At 35.3% G+C, this 24,984-nt stretch overlaps 2 protein-coding genes across 2 annotated transcripts in view; both read right to left on the bottom strand.

Moving 5' to 3' along the window:
- Window positions 1–728: 728 nt before the first annotated feature.
- Window positions 729–20,151, bottom strand: LOC129272770 (major surface-labeled trophozoite antigen 417-like). The gene is made up of 8 exons (XM_054909874.2): window positions 19,551–20,151; window positions 18,845–19,003; window positions 14,217–14,610; window positions 13,376–13,464; window positions 9,709–9,841; window positions 5,331–5,517; window positions 3,912–4,019; window positions 729–2,639 (listed from the first exon to the last, which is right to left on the bottom strand). The coding sequence occupies exons 1-8, from the start codon at window positions 19,684–19,686 to the stop codon at window positions 2,451–2,453; spliced, it is 1,395 nt and encodes a 464-aa protein (XP_054765849.2). The 5' UTR covers window positions 19,687–20,151; the 3' UTR covers window positions 729–2,450.
- A 2,876-nt stretch (window positions 20,152–23,027) lies between these two features.
- LOC129272715 (threonine synthase-like 2) overlaps window positions 23,028–24,984 on the bottom strand; it is a 17,940-nt gene continuing 15,983 nt past the window's right edge. The window contains exon 8 of the mRNA XM_064107534.1: window positions 23,028–24,984. This exon is cut by the window's right edge and continues 1,072 nt beyond it. The gene's annotated coding sequence lies outside the window, so the exon portion shown is untranslated.

The following is a 24,984-nucleotide window of genomic DNA, read 5'->3' as shown; positions in this document are numbered from 1 at the left end:
ATCATTAAAAAGTGTAATTAATAGTTATCTTGTTTAATAGATGTACACATTATAAAATTATATTCAAATATTGTTTTGGAAGCGATAGATGAATACAATCTCAATGACACGATTTGGACCTATTCTACACTACACACTTTTCCATTGCGTTATGAATGGCTTTTTCAGGATGGACATCTTCATTATTGGCAATGTCAATATTGATCTCTTTTGACCTTTATGTGGCCCACAAGTGCTTAAACATACAGTACAGAGCTGCCAAGTTGCATTTTGCATTTTCAGTATTCTTATCCCCCAAAATCAATATTTTGACCAAAAAATCAGTATTTTTACCGTGTGAGATAAATATTTTGTATTTTCCCCCAAAAAAGTGTATTTCATAATAAAATGCTTGGCGCACTCGCCCATCACGGCGCTCAAGCTGCATGCAAGCTAAAATGCGCACTGCTCTTGCAGATGAAAAAAAAACCATTGAAACTTGTGTATATCTCACCCTGGTTTTTACAAAATGATTGAAAAAAAAACAAGTTACCTGAAATTACATTGATCTAATAACCATATTTGTGTACGTTTTATGAAATAGAGACATATAGAGATGATTTTCTCAATAAATTACGATTTTGTATACAAAAAACATATTTTTTAAAGAAAAAACGTACTGCCGTATTTTGGTTGCAAAAACGTACTAAATACGGCTAAAACATACTGGTTGGCAGGTCTGATACAGGCACAGAGTAGACAACAGGACAATGGAATCTTCCCGGAATTAAAAAGAATCTCATATAAAAATAAACCTTAGTATCTATACACCAGTAAACATACGAGTCAAGACTCAGAACAAACAAAATACAACACTGCAGTTGAGAGCATTTTCATACATGTATGTAACTGACAAGACATTCTATCCAGGTTATTTTTTTCAATGAGTGGGTGATTCAAGTTCGGTGCTGGCGCTGGTGTCGGAAGCACAACTGAGATTGCTTTTCCAAGCAACAACACCTAATGTGAGTTTACAAAAAAATAAATGATCCAAATCGCATTACCAATAGCTCAACTTCTGGTCAGATTCATCCTTGGACCAGCTCCGTTTTCAGTTTGGTGTTATGTTGACGTAGAAATCATACAATCAACACCAACACCAGTTGGTCAGCACTGAACTTGGAATTACCCAATGTTATTTTGTACGAGATCCATTCATTTATGAAATCGTTTTAGATTAAAAAAGAATACAGCTTATACTGGTCATCGCATATTTTGCTAAAGGGGCTTTCACAATTGCTCGTGCGATCACTTGGTCACAATATATGTTGCACAGAATCGCAACGGTTGTAAGCAGTCGCACCATCAATTGTGAAAGGGGCTTTTAGCACGCCATGCTTTTTCTCCATATTATACAACTGTTGAGTATCATATTTCTGTATTTCTCAGGTTTCCCTAAATCACTTTGGGAGAATAGCAGAAGTTTGCTTCACGACTGCTTTCATGGACCTGTAGTATTTCATCCTGCTAGAGTTTGAATGAGGGCCATAAAAAATTTAGTCTACTCTGCAAAGGCAATGGCAGTATAGGAAAAGACACAGACAAATCTTGGGAAGTCTTCACAAGGCCCATATTGGCAAGTTCATTGATGCCATTAAACTTTGCTAAAAAAGTAGGAAAAATCATCTAAAATAGGACCTTTCGCACACACAAAATGTTACCTATGACTGAAAGAAGGACAAACAAGTAGTAATTCCTTACTTCACCATAAGAGCGATATCCCTGCAGGTTTTTCTGTTGCAAGAGGTCTGTGACAGTACTACATCAGCTGACTTGGGTACACTGTCTTGTAAAAGTACCATACCCCATTCTGACTTCAAATTTACATGGAGCAACTCTTGAATCTTGTCCTTCCAGGTTTGTTCCATTGGAAACCTGGAATACAAATCTCCAAAGGTACACCAGCCTTATATTTTTCTTTTTTAACTTTGCATCCTACTGGAAGAACCGCTATCAAGGACATCAATCATCCCAGAGCTAGAATCCAAATAACGGAACGTCCTAGAATCCTTGATAGACCGGTGTCTCTTCATATCACATGCCTTTCTAGTATTAACCTAGTTGCACCCTATTGGAAGTACTGCTGTTGTCAAGGACATCAATCATCCTCGAGGTTCCAAGTAGATACCATCTAGAATCCTTGATAGATAGCCAAGATAGGTTCCTCTCTGGATCAAACACCTTTCCAGTATTAACCATTCCACCAGATTGGAAGTATTTTGGTCAAGGACGTCAATCAACCCCTCATTTCCACGTAGGTACCTTCTCGAAGCCTTGACAGACAAGTTCATCTTCAGATGTGTAATAGGTCCCAAATGGAACAAGAGCCTTTATGTTTCATGGTATTGGAAGAAGTGTTGTCAAGGTCCTCAAGGACATCGATCATCCTCAAGGTTCCGGGCAGGAACCTCCTAGAAACCTTCATAGACAGGTTCCTCTTCAGATCTGGTAGAAGACAGGAGCCTGTCTGACTCGGCAAATCTGACCCTGAAGTACCTCTGCCTGGCTCGGTATCGACTCATCAGGAAGACAACAGAAAAGCCACACACTAATACAATCAGTGCAATCACAACATAGAAACCAGGAGTGGGCACACAAGTCTGTTGAAATACAAAAAACAATGCATTAGCGATATTGTACGAGGCTTGCCAATACAAGAAAAATAACAGGAAACATTGTGATCTTGATTGCAATACAGAAAAATTGTATCCACACCTCATTGTTAAAGGACAAGTCCACCCCTACAAAAAGTTGATTTGAATGAACGGAGAAAAATCTAACAAGCATAACACTGAAAATTTCATCAAAATCGGATGTAAAATATGAAAGTTATGATAGTTTTAAGTTTCGCTTAATTTCACAAAACAGTGATATGCACATCCTACTCGGTATGTAAATAAGGAGACTGATGATGTCATCCACTATTTCTTTTGTATTTTATATGAAATATTCTAATTTTCTCCTCATTGTCAAGTGAAACAACGCTTAATTCCTCCCTGAACATAAGGAAATAGCATTGTTTAATACTATATGGTTCAGTCAAGTTTGTCTTTAATGTCAAATCTGTAAAAAATGAAATATTGTATAATTCAAACAATAAAAAACAAAAGAAATAGTGAGAAAGGAACATCATCAACTGTCCCATTTGAATGTCACTGAGTTGTGCATATCACTGTTTTATGAAAAATAAGTGAAAATTATAAAATGTCATAACTTTCTTATTTTACATCCGATTTTGATGAAAATTTCAGCGCTATGCTTGTTTGATTTTTCTTTATCGATTCAAATCAACATTTTTCTGGGGTGAACTTGACCTTTAAATACCTGCCATGGTATCTTGAGAAGAGCTATTTCATTCAATTTCATTTCAGCTATTTCGTTTCCATCCATTCCCTCCCTCTTTGACACATGTAATGTTCTTACATTATGTGTCAAGGTTAAATGTGCATAACTTTATAAATAAAAATTATTTTTTCAAAATATAATAAAATACAAAAGAACAAGTGGGGATATGACATCATCAGCCCACCTAATGAATATTCATGAAGACATGCCTAGAACTATTTCACCGGAATAATGCATGTCTTAAAGATTCAATAACTTTATTTGTTATCGGATTTTGATCAAATTTTCAGCATTTTGCTTGGTGAATTTTACTCTATTTATTGAGATATAAATATCTTCAGCCTGGAGCAGCCCTTTAAGGATTTAGTTATTTTCATTCAAGCATTTTTAAACATCTAAAAGATACTAATGGACAACAAAGGGCGCAGAAATATGCAGAACATTTTACGCTTTTCTCAAGAATTCTGTTTGAATTTTTGGGGCTCAGAATAAAAAGATTTGGGGGCCAAACTATGTAAAAGTCTCACCATATTTTTCTTGCTGAAGAGAGGCAGGCAGGTCAAGTAATTAGGTATGTAGCTCCCTGCTGGGCAGAACGCTCCGTCTGGACAAGGCACAGGGGAACAGGAGAAGCACTGCAAGATATACCAATGAAATTAAAAAGTATTGAATTAAATTGTATTGGATTGAATTGAAATAAATGAAGTTGAACTGAAATGAAAGGAATTGATGTGAATTGAACCAGCGTTTCAACACCTCAATAAAAAAAAATTAAAAAATTCTGAAACAGAATCCCAAATTTCCAGAAATTCTGTGGCATTTCCTGGTACGAATTTTTTTTTAAATAAAAATTGGACAGTAATACAGCGAGGCCTAGTGACCGAAAATCAAGGTTTAAGACGTCTTTTGATCAAGCACTTTACAAATGGGGACAAAATCACTAACAGATAGCATTAGGTGTATGTGTAAATAATGAGGAAAATAATTGTATACAATAACATGAATATTGAAATCGGTTAAATTTGATCATTGTATGAATTTACTTTCTGGATTTTCCCAAATTTTACAAAAATTACATGGATTACTAGTACTCAATTATGAGTGAAATTTTGAACTAGTTACTTTGATATCTCGGGGAATCAGGAGTGCATTCCACAAAGTAAGAGGCATTTGACTTTGTAATATCACGATATGATAATGTGAATAACTATAAATGATACAATGAAAATTTTTTAGGCATTATTTGATCTATCTAAAGTATTTGGTAAATGGTGATTTTTTTACCTGATTGCTAAGAAAGCATGAATGCTTGTAAGCAAACAACCAGAGGACCGACGGCTTAAGGTCCTCTCCGAGGGACCTGGTAATGAGGATTAATACCTAACCAAAGGGTACTAGCACACCAAGTGAGTATCAAACCAGGTTACCGGAATCTGAAACTCCCGCTCTACCGATAAACCAAAATACAAGGAGAGAATCCATCTTATCAGAAAGAATAAAATGAGAGGAACAATTTAGAATAAGTTTCATAAAAATCGGTTGTAGAATGAGATATGGAAGTTTAAAAAGTCTTGTTTGTACTTTCTATGGGGATCCTCAAATTGGCAAACAGGCTTCAAAATGGCTGATTTTGTGGACAACTCTGCATTTGTTTTGTACACAGATTTTCTCCTTTATTTTACATATTTCACATTATCTCCTCCTGACCTTGACATATGTGGTGTGCATTGTATCTTGCCATGACATATGATAAGCTCAGAAGGAGGCAAGACTTTTTAAACGTCCATAACTTGCTCATTTCATAATTGATTTTGATGAAACTTATTTCAAATTGTTCCTCTCATTTTACTCTTTCCAATAAAAGTGCTTCTTTTCTTGGATTTTGGCTTCCTTTAAGTAAAGGCAGAGGACAAGAAATGAATAAAAGAATTTAAAAAACAACTCACAGTGCAATAGTAATTCGCTGGGCATTGGTTGCAGAAGGTCTGTCCCCACTGAGTCTGGTAAAATCCCTCGGGACATTGAAGGCAGAGCGAGTTAGAAGCAAGGGGTTTACTGTAACCAGGATCACATAGAGTGCAGTTTTCTGCTCCGGTGTGTTTGGCTTCCATACCCGCTGGACACTCCTCACACCTGCATATACGTACATGTAGTAAGGGAGAGAGAGAGAGGGAGAGAAAGGGGAGGAGTAGGATAAGCGGGAGAGGAAAAGGAGTAGGAGAGAAGAAGATAACTGTAAAGGGATGGTCCAAGCAGGAGATATTTATATCTATAACAAATAACAAAGTTATTGAATTTTAAAGATTTGCATTATTCCGGTGAAACACTTCTAGGCATGTCTTTATTAGGTGGGCTGATGATGTCATATCCCCACTTGTTCTTTTGTAGTTTATTATATGAAATTAGGTTTATTCAAATATTTTCTACCAAAAACTAAAAAACAATTGGATTGACAACTGATTAAGTGCATTAGTTATTTACTGTTGCAACTTATTTCATCATAATGGAGACACATCATTTACACATGGATGAAATATGAAACATTTGTGATTTCATGTAGTAACATAAGAAAAATGAAAGTGGGGATGTGACATCATCCGCCCACCTAATGAATGTTCATGATGATGTGCATATAACTGTTTTCACAAAATATTGATAGACTTTAAAATTCAATAACTTCGTTATTTGTTATCTGATTTTGATGAAATTTTCAGCATTTTGCTCTGTGAATTTTACTCTGATATAAATATTTTCAGCCCGGACCATCCCTTTAAAGAGGCTCTCTGCTAAAACATGGATCACAGAGCATTTCATATTCCAAATTCCACCCTGAATGAACAGAGGGGAGGGTCAAAAGTAATTCTACATGTACGTATCTGGATGTAAATTAAATCCATCATTAAAATTAATAAAGGATAAATGAGACAAATCCAGGTCAAAAGTAATTCTACATGTACGTATCTGGATGTAAATTAAATCCATCATTAAAATTAATAAAGGATAAATGAGACAAATCCAATACCCTGTTAACAATTTGATTCAGCTAAGAATCGGACCCTTTGTACTCAGTTCAGTTTGAGGGCTTGTAACTCCTCCAAACATAGATCAATGATGACAAAATCTACTCCATTTTATATAGGCATTTTTCTTGACATGCATTGAGCAATTCAGTGAGCCCCCCCCCCCCCCACCCTTTACCCCGCCCCTGCTCTGATATGATTTTTTTTTAGGGGGTGGATACCCATCTGGCCGAAAGCAGTGAAAGAAAGCAATTTACCATATGGCCAGGAATCAGTAAACTATATGTATGAAACCAAAACAGCTTTTAATTAGAATGAGTCTAATTTATACTGCACTATAATTTTGGTTGTACACTTTAGTAGTATAATCATAATATAATTCACATTTCCAATGATGTTCATTCAGATATTATTCATTTACCAGTAATCCTTTATAGAACCAAATATGAAAAAGCATGAAAATTTTGAAGGGCTTTTTGGTCATAGCCACAATTTTTTTTCTTCGTTTTCATGCATATCCACTTGAAAGCAACATGTTGTACTTTTTACACTTTAGTGAGATGTATGCACACTTGTAGAGTAGCAGGTACATAAATCTAATCACTATTTACATAGTAAAATGAGTAAGCATAAGTGATGGAATGTATATGCACACATAATTTGTATTTGATTTTTAGAGTTGTGATCTTATACACTTGTACTTTCTATCATTTGTTTTGCTTTGTCAGCCTTGCATTCTTCCTGATCCCATAATAATTAGCATACAAATAAAGCATATCAAGGAAATTGGACACAACTTGATCTCCTTCCAATCCTCAAATTGGCAACATTGATTTTTTTTTATTTTCATGCTCTTACATTAACAAGTGGAACGCCTCTGGCAGTCTTGCCTGCATTACGCGATTTAATATAGCAGCAGTGCTAACTTTGAAAACTACTATGAAATAATCATTCACAAAAACACCATTCATATAATGACATAATACCACGTTCATTGACCATAAATGAGACATTTGAACGGTGACTTAAGACTTGTCAACTACACCCATGTCCACATTTCATTCACTCTATCTATAAACTTTCAAAGTTATGATGGCAATTCAACAATTACCCCTACATGGCCTAAGTTTATTGACCTTAACTGACCTTTGACCTTGGTTTTGTGACCTGAAACTCACAGGGGATGTTCAGTGATACTTGATTACTCTTATATCCCAAGTTTTATGAACTAGATCCATAAACTTTCAGAGTTAGGATGGTAATTCAACAAATTCTCCCAACATGGTCAAAGTTCATTGACCCTAAATGACCTTTGACCTTGGTCATGTGACCTGAAACTCAGGCAGGATGTTCAGTAATACTTGATTAACCTTATGTCCAAGTTTCATGAACTAGGTCCATATACTTTGTTATGATGTCATTTCAAAAACTTAACCTTAGGTTAAGATTTGATGTTGACGCCGTCGGAAAAGCGGCGCCTATAGTCTCGCTCTGCTATGCAGGCGAGACAAAAAGTGACTATACATGTAGCATGCATCAGAATGAATAATTGTGAAAATGAATCATAAAATTAATTTAATTATTGCCAATTTGCTTTTATAATCAAATAGTGACTTCTTTATGCATTGCCAATCTAGATAGAGCTAACCATCATTGATAATATGCAGGAACAGTATAACATATTGCTTTGAAAGTGGAAATAAACTTCTCCGTTAGCATTTTCCTACATACATGTATTTCTGATCATAATTTAAGTGTCATCATTAGCTGACAAGATGGAGAGATACTGCAAAAGTATTACTGTACCTTAAAGATAAGTACCAGTTGTGGTAACGATCTCAAAATGAGTCCGAACAATATCCAGTAAAATTACCACCCATGTGTTTGTATGAATAAATAAAAATATGTGCCAAATGACTCTGGAGAAAAATGTGTAATTGCTGAGAAATGAACAAAATACGCACGGAATTTCATAAAATGTCAGGTATTTTTCCAAACAATATTAATAAACTGTCCCACATATGCTTTTTTGTGTTAGTGATCATCAGAATTATCGGTTTTCAGCTAAGATTCCATGATTTAACAAGGATAAGTTTATTTCAATGTACCAGATCTAAATGTATGATAATATATGGTGGCATTTAACCTTGATTTTAAAGACTTTCTCATGAAATAGTTGTTTGCTGCAACTACTTTCTTTTACCTTTAAAGAGAACTGTACAATACACCTCAAACAGGAGTTCCCAAAGTGCATGTAATTTATACAAAATAGGCAAGACTGGTTTATATCCAATGACCAGGTTTATGATACAATCTGTAAACACTTTTTAGACACTACATGTACATGTCTTTAGCATCTTATAATAACCTTATACATGTGTTTCTAATCTTTACTTAATTTTAATGCTAAGATTTTTCTTGTGTATCCCTTCGCTTTGCGCATGCTTTGACAAAAAGAGCATGAATAATATGATCGACACATGTCAGACATAAAGACTTCCCCTTAATTGTAATATAAATCAAGTTGCAACCAGCCAGACAATGAGCATGAGGATTTTGAGAGATTTCCTGTCAGTAAATCATGTGCCTGACAGTGCCTTCCTATCTAGCCACTATAATAAATACATTCATAAAACTATCTTTTGTTTTCTTTCCTTGAAGGTGAGATTCACCAAAATTTGTTATAAACCACTTCCCCTCTTTTTGTAAAAAAAAAAAAAAAAAAAAAAAAAACAATATCACATGATCTATGAGTAATTTGCAGCAGTGAATTCAATCTGAACATGTGTAAACTTTACAGCTGAGCTATCATATTCCTCACAACAATACTGATATACATATTACATTGCTTAGAATACACTTTGCATCCAGAATAATGACTTGATAAATAATTTAAATCACATTTTTTGTGTTTGGATGTGGTTTAATTCACATCTTCTTTCACTTTAATATTATTACTATCATTATTATTATTATTTTATTGTTATTATCATTATTCTTATTAATTAATTAATTAATTGATCAATCTATTTATTCATTTATTTTTTTTTTATTCGGTCGGTCTTTCATTCGTACGTTCCTTCCTTAATTCATTCATTTATTTGGGGGGGGGGGGTGGCACAAAACACACAAATATAGAAAGAGCTCAGATGAGCAACATTTGAATTGCTCAAATTATAAGATATTATTTTGTGCACCAAGAGAACAGTAAGGGTTCTTGTCTATTATAAAAAAAAAATAAGGTGCAGTGTTAAACGGTGGTTGCTCACGAGTCAAATTTAAACAAACATTTATAGAAACTTACACAGTACATCCTGTATGGTTGCAGTAGGCCCCTTGGAAACATTCCACGCATCCTGATTGGCCGGCTGAGGGTTGGAACTGACCAATCGGACAGCTCGTACAATTCACCATGCCTGACTCGGCAGCAACCTTCCCTGTGGAATAAATTTATGAACTGGTGATTAAATCATAGAATTTCACGTCCAATCAAACATGCGATCTGCTTACTGTCCCCGGGGGGGGGGGGGGGGCACTCAGTATATAATGCATAGTGGGTATGTGCTGCGGAGGGGACCCCCATTTTTACACTCAAATTTCCGTTCCGAGGCATAGCATTTTTGTCTTATTGAGAAAAAGAACAAAGAAAGCCGCTCCAAAGCATAGCATTTTCTTCTTCTCGAGAAAAAAGAAGAAAAAAATCCGCTCCAGGGCTTCGCATATTTTCCATTACGCCGTTCCGGTCGTAATTTTGGTGAAAAGCGGCCGCAGCTCGCTGTGCGACCATCGCCTCTGCGCTAGCGCGCCCGGCAGTCGTGCCATCGGGCTAGCTGCATGCACGTTCCATGGGGATGCATACGCACTCGCACGCAGGCGACCCGTTCCAAGGACCCCCGTTTTCACAAACATTTGTAGTTCCGAAGCCCGTTCCGAGGCCCCTCCTTTTTACAATAAGCCCGCTCCAAGGCCCCCGTTTTTGGTCTCGCCCGCGGCACACCCCTACCACTTTTTTGGTCGAGTGCCCCCCCCCCCCGGGTTACTGTCTACATCAAAAAATTTTTAATTTTTTTTCTAATAGCTTGTATTCAGGTACAATTTCATATGAGTATTTCATATTTAGTGACATTTTGGCAGATCAGATTTACTCTTTCAGGTGAGCCGAATCTGAAAATTTTAATGACTAAATCACAAATATCTCTTCTGCTTCATTGAAGAGAACAGGCCTCTACAAAAAAAAAATCATCACTTGCCCTGTCGGGCAAGTGATAAAAAAATTTGCTTGCCCGATAGAAAAAACTGCTTGCCCAATTTTTTTTCAAAAATTCTTTTGCTCTTAATTATATTCTTTTCTGTCCTGGCTGAACTTGATTTACTGGCGCTGCCCTTGGCATTTCTTTTCCTTGACTCTTCTTCAAGTTGTTCTGGTCGCCGATCACAACAAAAGTCGCCTATTTTAGTCTGACGACTCATTGTTTATTAGATTTGAAGTTGAAGCCGAGTCCTGGCCAGGGTGACCAGATTTCACAAATTTAAATACAGGACAATCGACAAAAAAAAGATCAAGAAAGCAGGCTACACAGTGTTAGACTTGTGAAAAAATATACAGAATTGGAAGGGAGGGTGAACGAAAGAATGAAGGAGAGAAAGAAAAGAGATGAATTGAGAAGAAAGAAAGAAAAAATGAAGGGGAAAATGAAGGAAATAAGAAAGTTCTAATAAAGAAAGTTCTAATAAAAGAAGGATGAGAGAGAGAATAAAATTAGATAAAAAGGTTTCCGTCATTCTTTGAATTGAATATAGAAAGAAGAAAAAAAGAAAAGAAGGGAAGATGAATAAATGTGTGAAAGTCAAAATAAAGAAGAGAAAGACAAAAAGAAAGTAAGAAAAAAGGAGGAGGAAAGAAAGAATGAAGGAAAGAAAATGTTTCCTTCATTCTTGGAAAGAAAGAAACAAAGAAAGAAGAAAACAGGAAGGAAGGAAGGAGGGAAGGAAGAAAGGGAAAGAAAGTATAAGGGAAAAGAATAAGAAGGACAAAATGAAAAAATAATGAAAGAAAGAAAGGAGGAAAGAGAGGGAGGAAAGAATGAAGGGAGACCAGAATGAAAAAAAAAGAAAATAATGAAAGGAGAGAAAGAACGAAAATAAAAACGAGTGGAAGGGAGAAGGAATGAAGGAAATAAAAAAGGAAATGTAATAAAGAAAGCAAGAGAAAGAAGGAAAGAAAGAAAATGAACAGAGAGAGAGAGAAAGGATCAGGAAATAAAAATAGATATGTAACAAAAAAGGGCAAGAATGAAGGATAGAAAAAAAAGAAAGAGGAAAAAGTTCAAACTTCAAGCAAATAAAAAAACAATCCAATCATATAACAAAAATCCTAATGATATTTGGTGTTTTTTTTTCATATATTAAAAAAAAAAAAAAAACTAAAATGTTTTAGAAATGAATAAAATACGGGACGTCTGGTCACCCTGATCCTGGCCGAGTCAGTCCGAAGCTTGCATGCATTCAGCGCGATCTAGCTCGAGAGTTGACTGGCTCGCGATCGCTCGTGTACATCCGTACATGTACTGCAGCGCTCAGAGGGCGAGAGAGGGGATTTCCCAGCTAGCTCCTTCGTCGATTAGTAGCGCATGCGCACAGTGTAGTTTAGAAAGTAAGATGGCAGCCCCCATCGAACGGGACCGCTGGCGATAAATTGTCGGTAAATTGGCGCTGATTTGACATGTTTCCACTGTTTTTTTACTGGTATGACATTGTATGAGAGATAATTGGCCAATGATTGCAATTTATCAAACAATTATTAAACTTTTACTGTCAATTTATCTTTTTCACTTTAAAAAACAACCACTTGCCCGATCGGGCAATTGACTTTGAAAAATGCTTGCCCGCACGCCAATTTCACTTGCCCCGGGCAAGCGGGTTTGTCGCGCCCTGGAAGAGAACATTCCCTAATGACTTATTTTTAGATAAATTGTAACATACTTGTATGCATAGGACCCATTAGGCTTATGTACTTGTATGCCTGATTGAAATGTTTATCCCACATCTAACATTCACCATAAACTTGCTAAAAGTAATTGTTTGTTGAACATTCTTTCAATACTGTCTGTATCTCAACATTTCTCTACTCTCCGTTATCAATTTTCAGTTTCAGTCGAAATATGATATTTATATGAGTGGTAATAATCATATTTCAAACAGTCCTGCCGATATGACATCTTGGTCAATAAATCAGGCATGATTCCCCTCTGAAAAAATATTCTGAAAAATAGCCAAGGGTCGCTAAGTCACCGCTGAAGTCTGAGGCGCCTCGGTCCGGGTTACGAGCTCTTGCATAGAAAAGAAATTGTAAGTAATTTTTTCAAGGTGAGTCTGCATGATAGTTTTATCATTTGACTTTAAAAAGCAGTAAAAGACAGAATGAGAATGTTCTTGGGCAAAGGATTAAAAAAATAAACATAAAAAAAATAAATTAAAAAAATCTGAAAAAATATTTTAAAAATCGAAATTCCGATTTTAATCGAGAGAATATCATGGCTGTTAAATGTGCTTTTGTTCAGAGCCTTCACATGAAATTTATCTTTTCTATTAAAACCATCCTGAAGAATATAAAATTAAAATTAAAATAAAAGCTAAATAACATGGAATAACCGTATCAAAAGACAAATTATGAGTAGATGTATATAAACATGCGGGCATGGTGGCTCAGTGATAGAATGCCCGCCTCATGAACGGGAGGTCGTGGGTTCGATCCCTGACCAAGTCATACCAAAGACTTGTAAAAATGGGACCTTCTGCCTTCTTGCTAGGCGCTCAGCATTAATAGATTGGAGAAGGGTAATAATAACATATTATGCAGTGCCCGCTGGTAGAGCAGTTTCCTAATTGAAGTGGCAACCCTGGGTAAATAAAACGTTATTACATTAATCAATTCAATTAAATTATTAATTAATTATACATTATCAGCTTACCTGGAGGACAGGGTGAACAGTAAGGGCTACCAGATTTATTGGAAAAGGTACCCGCTTCACAGACGTCACATTTCAGACTTCCAGCAGATCTACAGAATATAGAATATATGTACTGGTACATGAAGAACTTGACAAAAATTCTGTCACTGAAAATTGCAATTAAGTTTATAAAACATCATCAAAATTTATCCTAAAAAAACCTTCATGTTTACAGTTGTCTCTGCACTTTAGGGTCAAGTCCGCCCCATAAAAATGTTGATTTGAATCAATAGAGAACAATCAAACAAGCATAACGCTGAAAATTTCATCAAAATCGGATGTAAAATAAGAAAGTTGTGACATTTTACAGTTTCGCTTATTTTTCACAAAACAGTGATACAATGTATGCACAAATCGGTGACACAAGTGAGACAGTCAATGATGTCCAAAAAATGTTATAACAATGGTAATACCAAATGTTCAGGGAGGAATAATACTTTGTTTCACAGGAAAATGGGGAGAAAATTTTAAATACTTCATATTTCATGAAATAAAATACAAAAGAATAGTGAGTGGGTGATGTCATCAGTCCCCTCATTTGCATACCGACCAGGATGTGAATATAACTGTTTTGAGAAATAAAGCAAAACTTAATTCTTGGGGTGGACTTGTCCTTCAAGATAAATTCAATCCCACATGTACATAGATTTACACATGTTTTTTTTATTATCATTTTTCATTTTTGAATCATACACATTCTGAAAATTTTGAAACTTTGGTGAAGTACTTCCAAGTACAGTGTACATGGGCTTTGAATATAATAGATGAACATTTGATTCCAGTAGACTGTATTTGAACTCACATAGCTGCTGATCCTGGCTCACAAATCTCACATCCCGTGGCCGCTTTGTCTGGTTGATAGCGTCCTGGCGGACATTTTGTACAGTTGTGGCTGGCAGTAACATTTGAAAAAGTCCCATTCGCACAGGGATAACAATCCCACAACCCAGTCCTGTTTGCAAAAAAACCCGGTTCACACTCCTCGCACACTGTCTGGCCTTCCACAGGCTGCACTGTTCCTTTGGCGCATGGCAGGCACTTTTGCGCCGATGTTGTGTTTGATATTGTCCCATTGGGGCATAAAAGGCACCCCGTCTGCCCCTGGACTGGCTGGTATTCTCCCTCGGAACACTCGATGCACAGTTGTTCATGGGTGCAATCTCCATTCACACTGCAACAGGCACAATCCTTGTTTGCTATAAAAGATATGCAGAAAGTAATTTAATGATCAAGTTTCAACTTTAATAGTTGTGGTAACCATCTCAATTCATGAATTCGAACAGAATCCAATGAAATTACCACCAAAGTCACAGTGCATGTATACTTAAATAAACTATATATGTGCCAAATAGCTCTGGAATAAAATGCGTAATTGCTGAGAAATTAGCAAAATAAGCACGGAATTCCATTAAATATCAGGTATTTTTCGAAGCAATATTATTACACTATCCCACATATGCTTTTATGTGCTAGTGAACATTAGAGTTATCGATTCTGGGCTAAGATTTCATGATTTTACAACTTAGTTTACATTAATGCTTCATGTACCAGACCTAGATGTATGATAATATTTTGACAATTCAACTTGATTTAAAAGACATTCTAATGAAATAATTGTTTGTTGCAACTACTATTTTTTACCTTTAAGACAGATTTTACTTCACCTAAGAATCAATCTGAATCACCTATATGCCATGTACATGTACTACTGCCAGTTGTGTGTCTGTCTGATTGGGACCAACTGAGTGTTATTGTATAACATACGGTAGTGCTAACATAATTAATGTAAGCCTTCTGCTTACAAATATTTTTCATGCAAGTACATTTCAGGGGCTGCGGAACGGTTTTCAAAGTGGGGGGGGGGGGGTTGACCAAGCAAAAAATCACTATCATATGGCCATTTTTACGTTTTTGTACACGCTTTTTGAAAAAAAGAGGGGGGGGGGGCTGAAGCCCGCCAACCCCCCCCCCCCCGATTCCGCGGCCCCTGCATTTTCTAAATTATGTACAATTAAGCTGGAGCCAATGGTCACAATTTGGATCTACACTTTACTGGAGTTTTAAAACAGACGTCTCAAAGTACCATTGTAATTAAACTATCCACAGATCTTCTTCTGAGTAAATACTACTTGTGCATACAGTAAAATGATCTACTACAGTACTACATGTATACCTGTGTATCCAAAACACACTGTAGTAGATTCAGACAAATTTCTTTATACTTTATTCTGTTTTTTAGCATGAAGACAGTCAATGTTATAGCTTCATGTATTCAATCAACTTTTTTAATACAAGGTGATAAAGTGTGGTTCCATAGACAGAAAGAACTCACTCATCCTGTCAGGCTACTGACTCAACATCGATTCAAATTGTAAACATAGATTACTTGTACTTTCCACTCATGGACTGTACATCTTCAATGATGTACATGGTATACCGGTACATTACAATTACATGTAGCTCATATTTTGTATGGATTTCTGCATAGTACAAACAATCTACAGTAGGTAAACATATATGTTTACCTAGTGTAGTGAACTATCAGTAAAGTCATACAGAAAATAACCTTTATCAAATTCAGATTTATTGGCACAAGTCAAAGATCAATGTTTGGAGGAGAAAATCTTTTTAAATCAAGGTTGCTCAAATAACACCCCAAAGTCTTAAGATTTGGATTGAGTGTCCTAATTGTCTTTCTATAGTCAGGAATTATTCAATGTTTGCAAAACAATTTTTGTTTTCTTAGAAGGTGCATTGTGAATGGGTCATGTAGCCTTTTGGAAATCAACATGTGATTAAATCCTGAAACACATAACATTGAAGAAGGGGCAGATAGATAGAAGAGGAGGGAGATAGATAGAAGAGTAGGGATGAGGTGGAGAAACAGAATTGAATATCCAGCTTTATTGAAAGGGCTATTGAGATACAAGTATATGTAGTATCCGCCATACATTGTACATTGTATGTAAGATTTCTTTGTCGACTTTATTCATATATCTATATTTTGTAGTTGTTTATCAATTATTTATATCCAAAAGGAACTGTTGCTGCGCTAGTGCCCCATGAGCGTCTCTGTACAGTGTGTGCGCTCAACAAGATACCACTATTATTATATGGTTAACAGGAAAATATACAATGGGGAGAAGAATGATAGAAACTTTGTGGTAGAAAAGAAAATAAAGAACAAAGAAAAAGGAGAGAAAAACAACCAAAGTTACATGTAAGACAAAAAACAGAGAATTTACATAAGTAGAGAATGAGGGGTATGAAGAGCGAGATAAATCTCAGTCACCAAAGGAAACCTGATATCAAATAAACTTTACTGGTTTATTAAATTATCTTTCATTGCCACTTATCAACATTTCCACTAATATCAAAGGTCACAAATGAAGTGTTCTAATTAATATGCAGAATCCTTCCCCTTAATTTCCAGCCACTAGACATTACTACAGATGGATTTCCTGATTAACAAAGGAAACAAACTTTTTCTATGTGTTGCAAGGTTGAACAAATAATTAAAATAACATTATCTTAACACAAACAACTTGTAACCACGTAGGCCTCGTCCTAATGGTACACTCTATATTTAACATCACTTATTAACAGACAACTTTTAAGTTATTTTTTTCACAAACTCATTACTGGTTTCATTGAATGTTGAATAAGAATGTGAATGATTATGACGTACAACAACGTACAACAAACATTTAATAATTTACATTGCCCCTTGTGTGGAAATAATCCTGAAAATATGTTTGAATATTTTGGATTGCATTGGAATTTTTATACCAGGTATCCTACATTGGCCTACTTCCGGCATACACTTGTACTATATTTATGCAAAGATCATATGTATGTATAGTCACGTATTGTATTACCGGACACTATTATGATTCCGGACGCGCATATTACTGCGTTCGAAAACAATTTCGTACCGTAAGACTTCTGCAATTCAATTTCACAGAGCAATACATAGAACAGGATTGCAAACAAGGCGAAAAAAATCAAACTTTTACCTTATTTATCTCTAAAATGACAGAAAATGCTTGAAATATCAAATAACATAGTTTTGCATTAACAATTGATATATTTTCTAACGGAAATATGGGTCTGATCTGCCGAATTTCAATCTCGTCCGCTCCTTCGATCGAATGATGAGGTGTGGTGTATTGTGGGTGATCGTCGACGGCTAGTTCTCAAGGTACCCGTGCGCGAGGTTTACCATGAGTATAGCCGTCGACGATCGGCAGCGCATCGATAGAACTTGATGAGCGTCACGATACGAACGAGCATAATATTGGAAAGTTCAATGAAACATGCAGCTAACAAGAAAAAATAAAATAAGTTATCAAACACGAATTTATTACCAACAGCTGCTCAGAATCGATATAAAAACAGCAAACAAAAACTTAGAATTTACTCATGATATGATATAAGAAGAAAAAATCACACAAATTTGTTCTAACATCATTATAATCAAGAATATCTTTACCCGTCCGGCGCGCATCCGGAATCATGATGTAATTTGTCACGCACGAAAATAACTGTTTTTCGTGGAGGGGTATGCGGCAAGTGCGATGCAAAGAAAATGGTTGGTAAATATAAAATAATTTTACCATATTCATAATTTTCAGAATATTTGGAATAGCAAGTGTGAATTTTTCTTGATTGTATTTCCTCTAGTTGTCATTTTTAAAGCACTGAAATAAAGGTGTCCGGCAATAGGATACACTGCCATACTTTTTTCTATTTCATATTATTTTAACGATCCTGCAATTGAAATAACCTACTAAAAAAAAAAAACTATATATATTTTTTTCGATCTCTGCCTCTCTGGTTTAATTAAGATAAATACCAGTTGTGGTAATCATCTCAAAATGAGTTCGAACAGAATCCAATAAAATGACCACCCAAGTCTTTGTACGTATTAATAAAAAATATGTGCGATTTGCCCGATGAAAAATGTGCAATTGCTGAGAAAGAAGCACAGAATTCCATTACATGTCAGGTATTTTTCCACGCAATATTAATACACTGTCCCAAATATGCATTTTTGTGTTAGTTATCATCAGAATTATCGTTTTCAGGCTTCAGCTAAGATTTCATGATTTCACAACAATGAGTTGATTTCAATGTACCAGATCTAGATCTATGATAATATGGTGGTAATTAATCTTGAATTTAAAAGCTTTCTCATGAAAAAACAGTTTGCTGCAATTACTTTCTTTTACCTTTGATATGAGGCTACATGTACATGCTTGATCTACCGGTTCATAGATATTGAGGACCCAGACTCCTAGACATAATCATAACATTTAATAAAACTCACACTACATTGTATGTACTAATAGCCCACACTAAATAAATTTGCACTTGGAAAAAAAAATCTTGATTCCGTTTTCATTATTTTTTTTCTCATTCAATACTTACTTAAATTAGCAAAGGTCCCAGCATCACATGGAGAACAATCTAAATCAAATGACGAACAGTTAAATTCTAGGAAGAGGTAGCTATCTGAATTGTGGATGCTTCTGCTAAGCCGGTCTTCTGTGAACCAAGACTTCCAAGATATGCATTCAGATGGTGTGCCTAAATTCAAATATAGCAAGTCATTTCCTTGTTAAAATGCCCTCAGTATTTCTTACATTGTCATTAGGGATAATAAAGCCTAATTTTGGACAATTCACAAATGTAAACTTTGATATTCATTGACAATGCTATGTATCAACACAAGCAAGAAAAAATATAAATAGGCCTACCATACACTTCATGCCTACAGTTTATAATTGAAAATATGAATTCACTCTTCAGAATTTACTGCAATCAAAATTAAATTTGCTTAACTGAACTAAATAGACAAACTCTGTTCTACTCCACATCTTTGTTTGTACAAAATGTCAATCTAAACAAAAAAATGGGGGGGGGGGAGGGGGGTCAACAGACGATGGTCTAGGCCTAGATCTACACTAAATAAATTGTCTAGACTTCTTGCTTTTAATATTAACATTATAAGTCTCTCGTCTAAGTTTTCATTTTATTTTAATTGAACACCGCGCCGAACATGATCAGGTTCGTCACCTGTCAAGAAGACAACAGAAATCTTACTTTTACTTGGGTTTATATAACAAAACCTTACCTATAAATAATATTGACAATACTATTGACAAAAAAGTAGTCCTCAATTTGATGTCAAAAGAAAATGGAACGATTTTGAATCCGAACATATTCATCATAGCAAACGTGCACGAGCAGATTTCCACAAGATAATCCATTGAAGTGATGATATTAATAAATGGAAGATGAAGAAACGTTTCCTTCAAAGAGGCAAGTTTTCATTATTAAATTTGTCGAAACGAAATCCATTTGATGGAGTGGAACTAGCCGGAATTGAGTTTTATTTTGAGTGCGACGTGCGACCGAAACTTTAGTGAACATCACGCCTATTCCAGCCGCCCAGGCTTCCTCTGACAGTCGCGATGGTCCCAAACTCCCAATACTTCCTGGGCGATCAGGCAAAAGCGCTGAAACTCCGACAGTTTTGGTAGATGTCACACAAAATTGGTTCCTAGCACATGTTGTTAGTCACCCTAGGCTTCTCATTACAAAACAATATTTTACTATTTCTTCGTTTATCTTTTAAAGATCGGAGTTATGTATCAAGTCTCTACAACTGAACTCTGCTCTGTCTTTGCCTCCGGCGACATGAATGACGTTTTGCGGAGCAAATTATAAATGTCACGTGATTTTCTTATAAAATCATAGAGCTAGAGCTGTCTGAGCTGCCTCGATCTCGTTGCTCACTGCAGAGACTCGTTGAAATGCGCTGTTTTCCAGGCTGTTTTCTATGATGTGTCAGCTCAGATGCAACTTATCTGCTAGTATGTTATTTTCTATAATGTACTTTGACTTTGTGTATAGTGCAGCTGCAATTAATTTGTTATGTTGTTTTCTATAATTTTTTTTATATTATAAATTTGAAGTCAATGAACAATAAAGACTAGAATCCACTGTAAAACAAAACAAAAGTTGAGATATATCAATCTCTTTACCGTCTCCGAATAATTTTTTCTTCACACCAATAATGAGTTTTTTTCTTCAAAATTATAGCTTTGATGTAAACACTACACGACAGAATAAAAATAGTAAAGTAGGACCTATGATAAATGATCAACATAAAGCACTTAAACAATAGCGCTTTGTAAAAAGTAAAAAGACAGACCATGGATGGCTTGGAGAAAAAAAAATCAGGCAAACAAAACACTGAAAATTTCATCAAAATCAGAAAAGGAATAATGAAGTTTCAACATTTTAAAAAATTTGAAATAATTCGTTTCAATGCATGTCTCATGAATATTCAATGAGCAAATTGATTTGAATTGATCAGTTTCATGATAAATTCATAAAAGTATTATTCACAAAAAGGTTCAATTTTACCATGGTAGAAAACCATGATCTTTTCAGATTCCTCGATTCCTCATATGATCGCAAAAATAGGCGCCCTTTGCCCAAAGCGGTGTGCATTTAAAATTGGACTTTTCTATGTGTATCCGATGAAAAAAACATAATTATGTACAAAAATGTGCATAGACCATGGTGTTGTACCATGGAATAATTGAAACCTCTTTTGAGAATATGGGCCATTTTGAGTTTATACATACAAAATCACTTTTACATAATATCATGTATTAAAATAGTGGTTAAATGAATTTAGTTTAATTATAATAATTTTAGGATCCACAAAAACAATGTAGATCATCCTTGTCTAAAAGTATAATATACTTTTTCTTGTATGATTATGTGAAATAAAAATTTTGATATTTTTTTGCTCAAACTGATAATGTGCATTTCATTACTTCTCAAAGTTTTGTTGTGAAAGGCATGGCAGGGGAAAAAATAGAAGATAAAGAAAGAGAGAGAGAAAGAAAATGGAAGATAGTAGGGGAAAGTTTAACAATACCATTCTTTAGTCAGAAAGATTACATTTGTTGAGACCACATGGCTAGAAGTAATGTCGCTTTAAGCATGATAATATCTCCCTGCTTTAAGCAAGAAAAAAATTAATATTAAGAAAATAAAATGTTATATTACCAATGTGATTTGAAGTTGTCAAAAATATTTTGAAATAATTTTTTTTTCACAAAACCAGAAATATTGCTTAACAGGTTGCATAACTACATCTCCTTTTTCCAATGTCTCTCTCTTTCTCTCCCCCTCCATCTTTATTTTCCCCTCTTTTTCTTTCTCTCCATCTCTCCTATTCATAAATCTCTCTTTTTATTCCACTTCTCTCTTTTTATTCCCCCTTCTCTCTTTTTATACACCTGCTCTCTTTTTATTCCCCCTTCTCTCTTTTTATCCCCCCTCTCTTTTTATTCCCCCTTCTCTCTTTTTATTCCCCCTTCTCTCTTTTTATTCCACCTTCTCTCTTTTTATTCCCCCTTCTCTCTTTTTATTCCACCTTCTCTGTTTTTATTCCCCCCTTCTCTCTTTTTATTCCCCCTTCTCTCTTTTTATTCCACCTTCTCTCTTTTTATTCCCCCTTCTCTCTTTTTAATCCCCCTTCTCTCTTTTTATTCCACCTTCTCTCTTTGTATTCCCCTTCTCTCTTTTTATTCCCCCTTCTCTCTTTTTATTCCACCTTCTCTCTTTGTATCCCCCTTCTCTCTTTTCATTCCCTTTCTCTTTTTTATTCCCCCTTCTCTCTTTTTATTCCACCTTCTCTCTTTTTATTCCCCTTCTCTTTTGTTATTCCCCCTTCTCTCTTTTTATTCCACCTTCTCTCTTTAGCCATTAAACACTCCTCTGATGCAATCTAGACCAAACTCCAAACCTGGAGCGTTTCATGATTTCATCAAAATTTGTTGTCAGACAAGTTGTCAGATTTGACAAACTCTTGATTTTTTAGTAGCTGTTGCTACGGTAGCTGTCCAATAAAACAGGACGAGTGGGTCAAAACATCCGGCAAGTCCTATCACATACTAGGCATGAAACGCTCCTCTGGTATAGAGGACTCTTTCCTGGCATATCAAACGCAACTTGAAATTCAACCAATGAAATGCGCGTAATTGGGTACTCATGATTGATTTTTCATGTTGGGTTTGAAGACAAATCTTCCTGCAACTGGCCCAAGACCATTTATATTTATAAGTTGAAGGGATGTTGTGGGTATGGCTTGAATATTTCACAAATCAGGGGCTGCGGAACGGTTTTCAAAGTGGGGGGGCTGAGCCAAAAGTGGGGGGGGGGGGGGGGCTGACCATATAAAAAATCACAATCGTATGGTCATTTTTACATGGTTTTGGAAAAAAGTGGGGGGCTGAAGCCCCCACCCCCTCATATTTTCACCAGCCAGAAAAAAAGGAATACAAAAAATTGTGTCAACAATAACCAAAAATCAGTCCTTTTCAGGACTTCACTCACTTTCAAGAAAAAAAAAATACTTCTAATTTTCTCTTTTCATCCAATCTCGTCTTTCCATTTCAATCTTTCTGCCTGTATTTCCTTCCCTTCTTCATATTACACATGGTGAACCGTAAACCTTCTCCACGTTATAAACTCCACCATGCAAACCTACAAAGATTAACCAAAAATTACTTCTAATGCACATTAAAAATTATGGAATCACATCATTTTAATATTTTGAAGAATATTGTATCCACCTTTTTTTATTAGAATATGGTTATTTTTTTTCAATTCAATATCTCCATCATCACATACAACTGTGATTTAGTAATATACAACAGAGATCCATCATTTCCTTTAAAAAGGCACAAAATATAACAGTATTAATTACAGATAATAAATTTGTTTAGAACTGGCAAGATTATCAGAAAATAAAATATGTCTAATGCATATTGCCATTAGTAAGGAATTGATACAATTTTCATCTTTATAAATTCTTTGTCATTCATACATGCACTCATTCACATTCAACGATAAAATTCAGATTCAATTCAATCATACATTGAAAATATTAGAATAGAATATAAATTTTTGAATTTGAACGAGTAAACAAATTTAATGATATTTCAATGCCTAGGCATCTAAAATATTGCAGAAGAGATAATTCAATAATCCACACCTTTACAGTATGGATTTCAGTGATATCTTGAACCTTTTCATAATAATTACCTGCGGAACTTTATTTCTTTTGTAAATGCAATTTACAGTTATATAATTTCGTAATCTGATATTAATAATATCTTCACCTTGACATCGTGCCTATATATAGTTGTACTCAAAATTTAGTGAACCCCAACATACAATCTAATCCTTCATGCCGAATGTTGACAACAACTCTACAATGTTCGGCGAGCCCAGAGAATCAAATTTATTGAATATGAATATTTTATTGCCTGACTTGACAATTAAATATGTAAGACATGGCAGAACTTGAACACTTTGAATATGTTCATTTTCTAGTGGGGTTCACTTACTTCTGAGCAGCACTGTAGATTTTCCATCAAAAAATATATATAAACAAATACTTTTAGAAACAAAGGTTATTTGTATTTGGTATAATTGTCATTGCTCACATGATGATCACAAACATTTTAATTGACTTCATAAAATGTATACTAGACGGGTACAACAAGGGTAATTGTTTAGCTATTACTGTAATGGGAGGGGGGGGGGGGCTACACTTCATACAATTTTTAAAATGCCCTAGAACAACGTGCACAGCATTTTATGACATTTTTCTTTCTAGTCCCACACTTTTGAGACCAAATCTGTGACAACCAGATATGGAGTTAAAACATTACAGCAAATTTACACAACTGACACAAAGGGCCAAAAATTGTTCAAAAGCTGGTTTTTAATGCACACACTAAACTTTTGTTGATTGTCAAAATTTTGATTAACCAGTTGACTGATGAGTTCTGTCATTCCCATAGGCTTTGTAAAGGTCCCAACCAGTCAAGTAGGCAGTGGGTTGATATTGTTGTGTGTACCTAGAGGACAAGATGACCACTCTTGTAGAGATTGTACTTCCAGACTGCCTCTTAGATAGGTGACACGACATTTGCTCCGGCGACAATTCTCCGAGCTTTATTTCATCTAAGATATAGGGTTGCATAGGGTTTTATGTTACGTTTAGGATAGGGTATAATTTTAAATCCAAGGTTGAAGTTGGTCATTCCATTAGTGTGTTGAATTTTCTGCGGAGCAATTGTCGCAAGGGCAAATGGCATGGAACCCTTTTATAGCTGTAGTACTCTCATTCCTAACCTTTCTTTTCCTATCTTTAAAGCCTGATGTATAATGGGCAGTGTGATTTAATGACCAAGATTATTAAACAAGTGGATCCGATTGCCTCTGGCGGTCTCACCTGCATCACGCGATTCAATATAGCAGCAGTGCTGACTTTGAAAACTACTATAAAATAATTATTCACAAAAAACACCATTCATATAATGATACAATACTACGTTCATTGACGTTTGACCTTGATCATGTGACCTAAAACTTGTCAGTGATACTTGATTACCCTTATGTCCAAGTTTTATGAACTAGACCAATATACTTTCAAAGTTATGATGGTAATTCAACCGATACCCCCAATTTGGCCA

Source organism: Lytechinus pictus, chromosome 12, assembly GCF_037042905.1.
Source record: "Lytechinus pictus isolate F3 Inbred chromosome 12, Lp3.0, whole genome shotgun sequence".
Classification (NCBI taxonomy): domain Eukaryota; kingdom Metazoa; phylum Echinodermata; class Echinoidea; order Temnopleuroida; family Toxopneustidae; genus Lytechinus; species Lytechinus pictus.
This window is presented reverse-complemented; position numbering and strand designations above follow the sequence as displayed.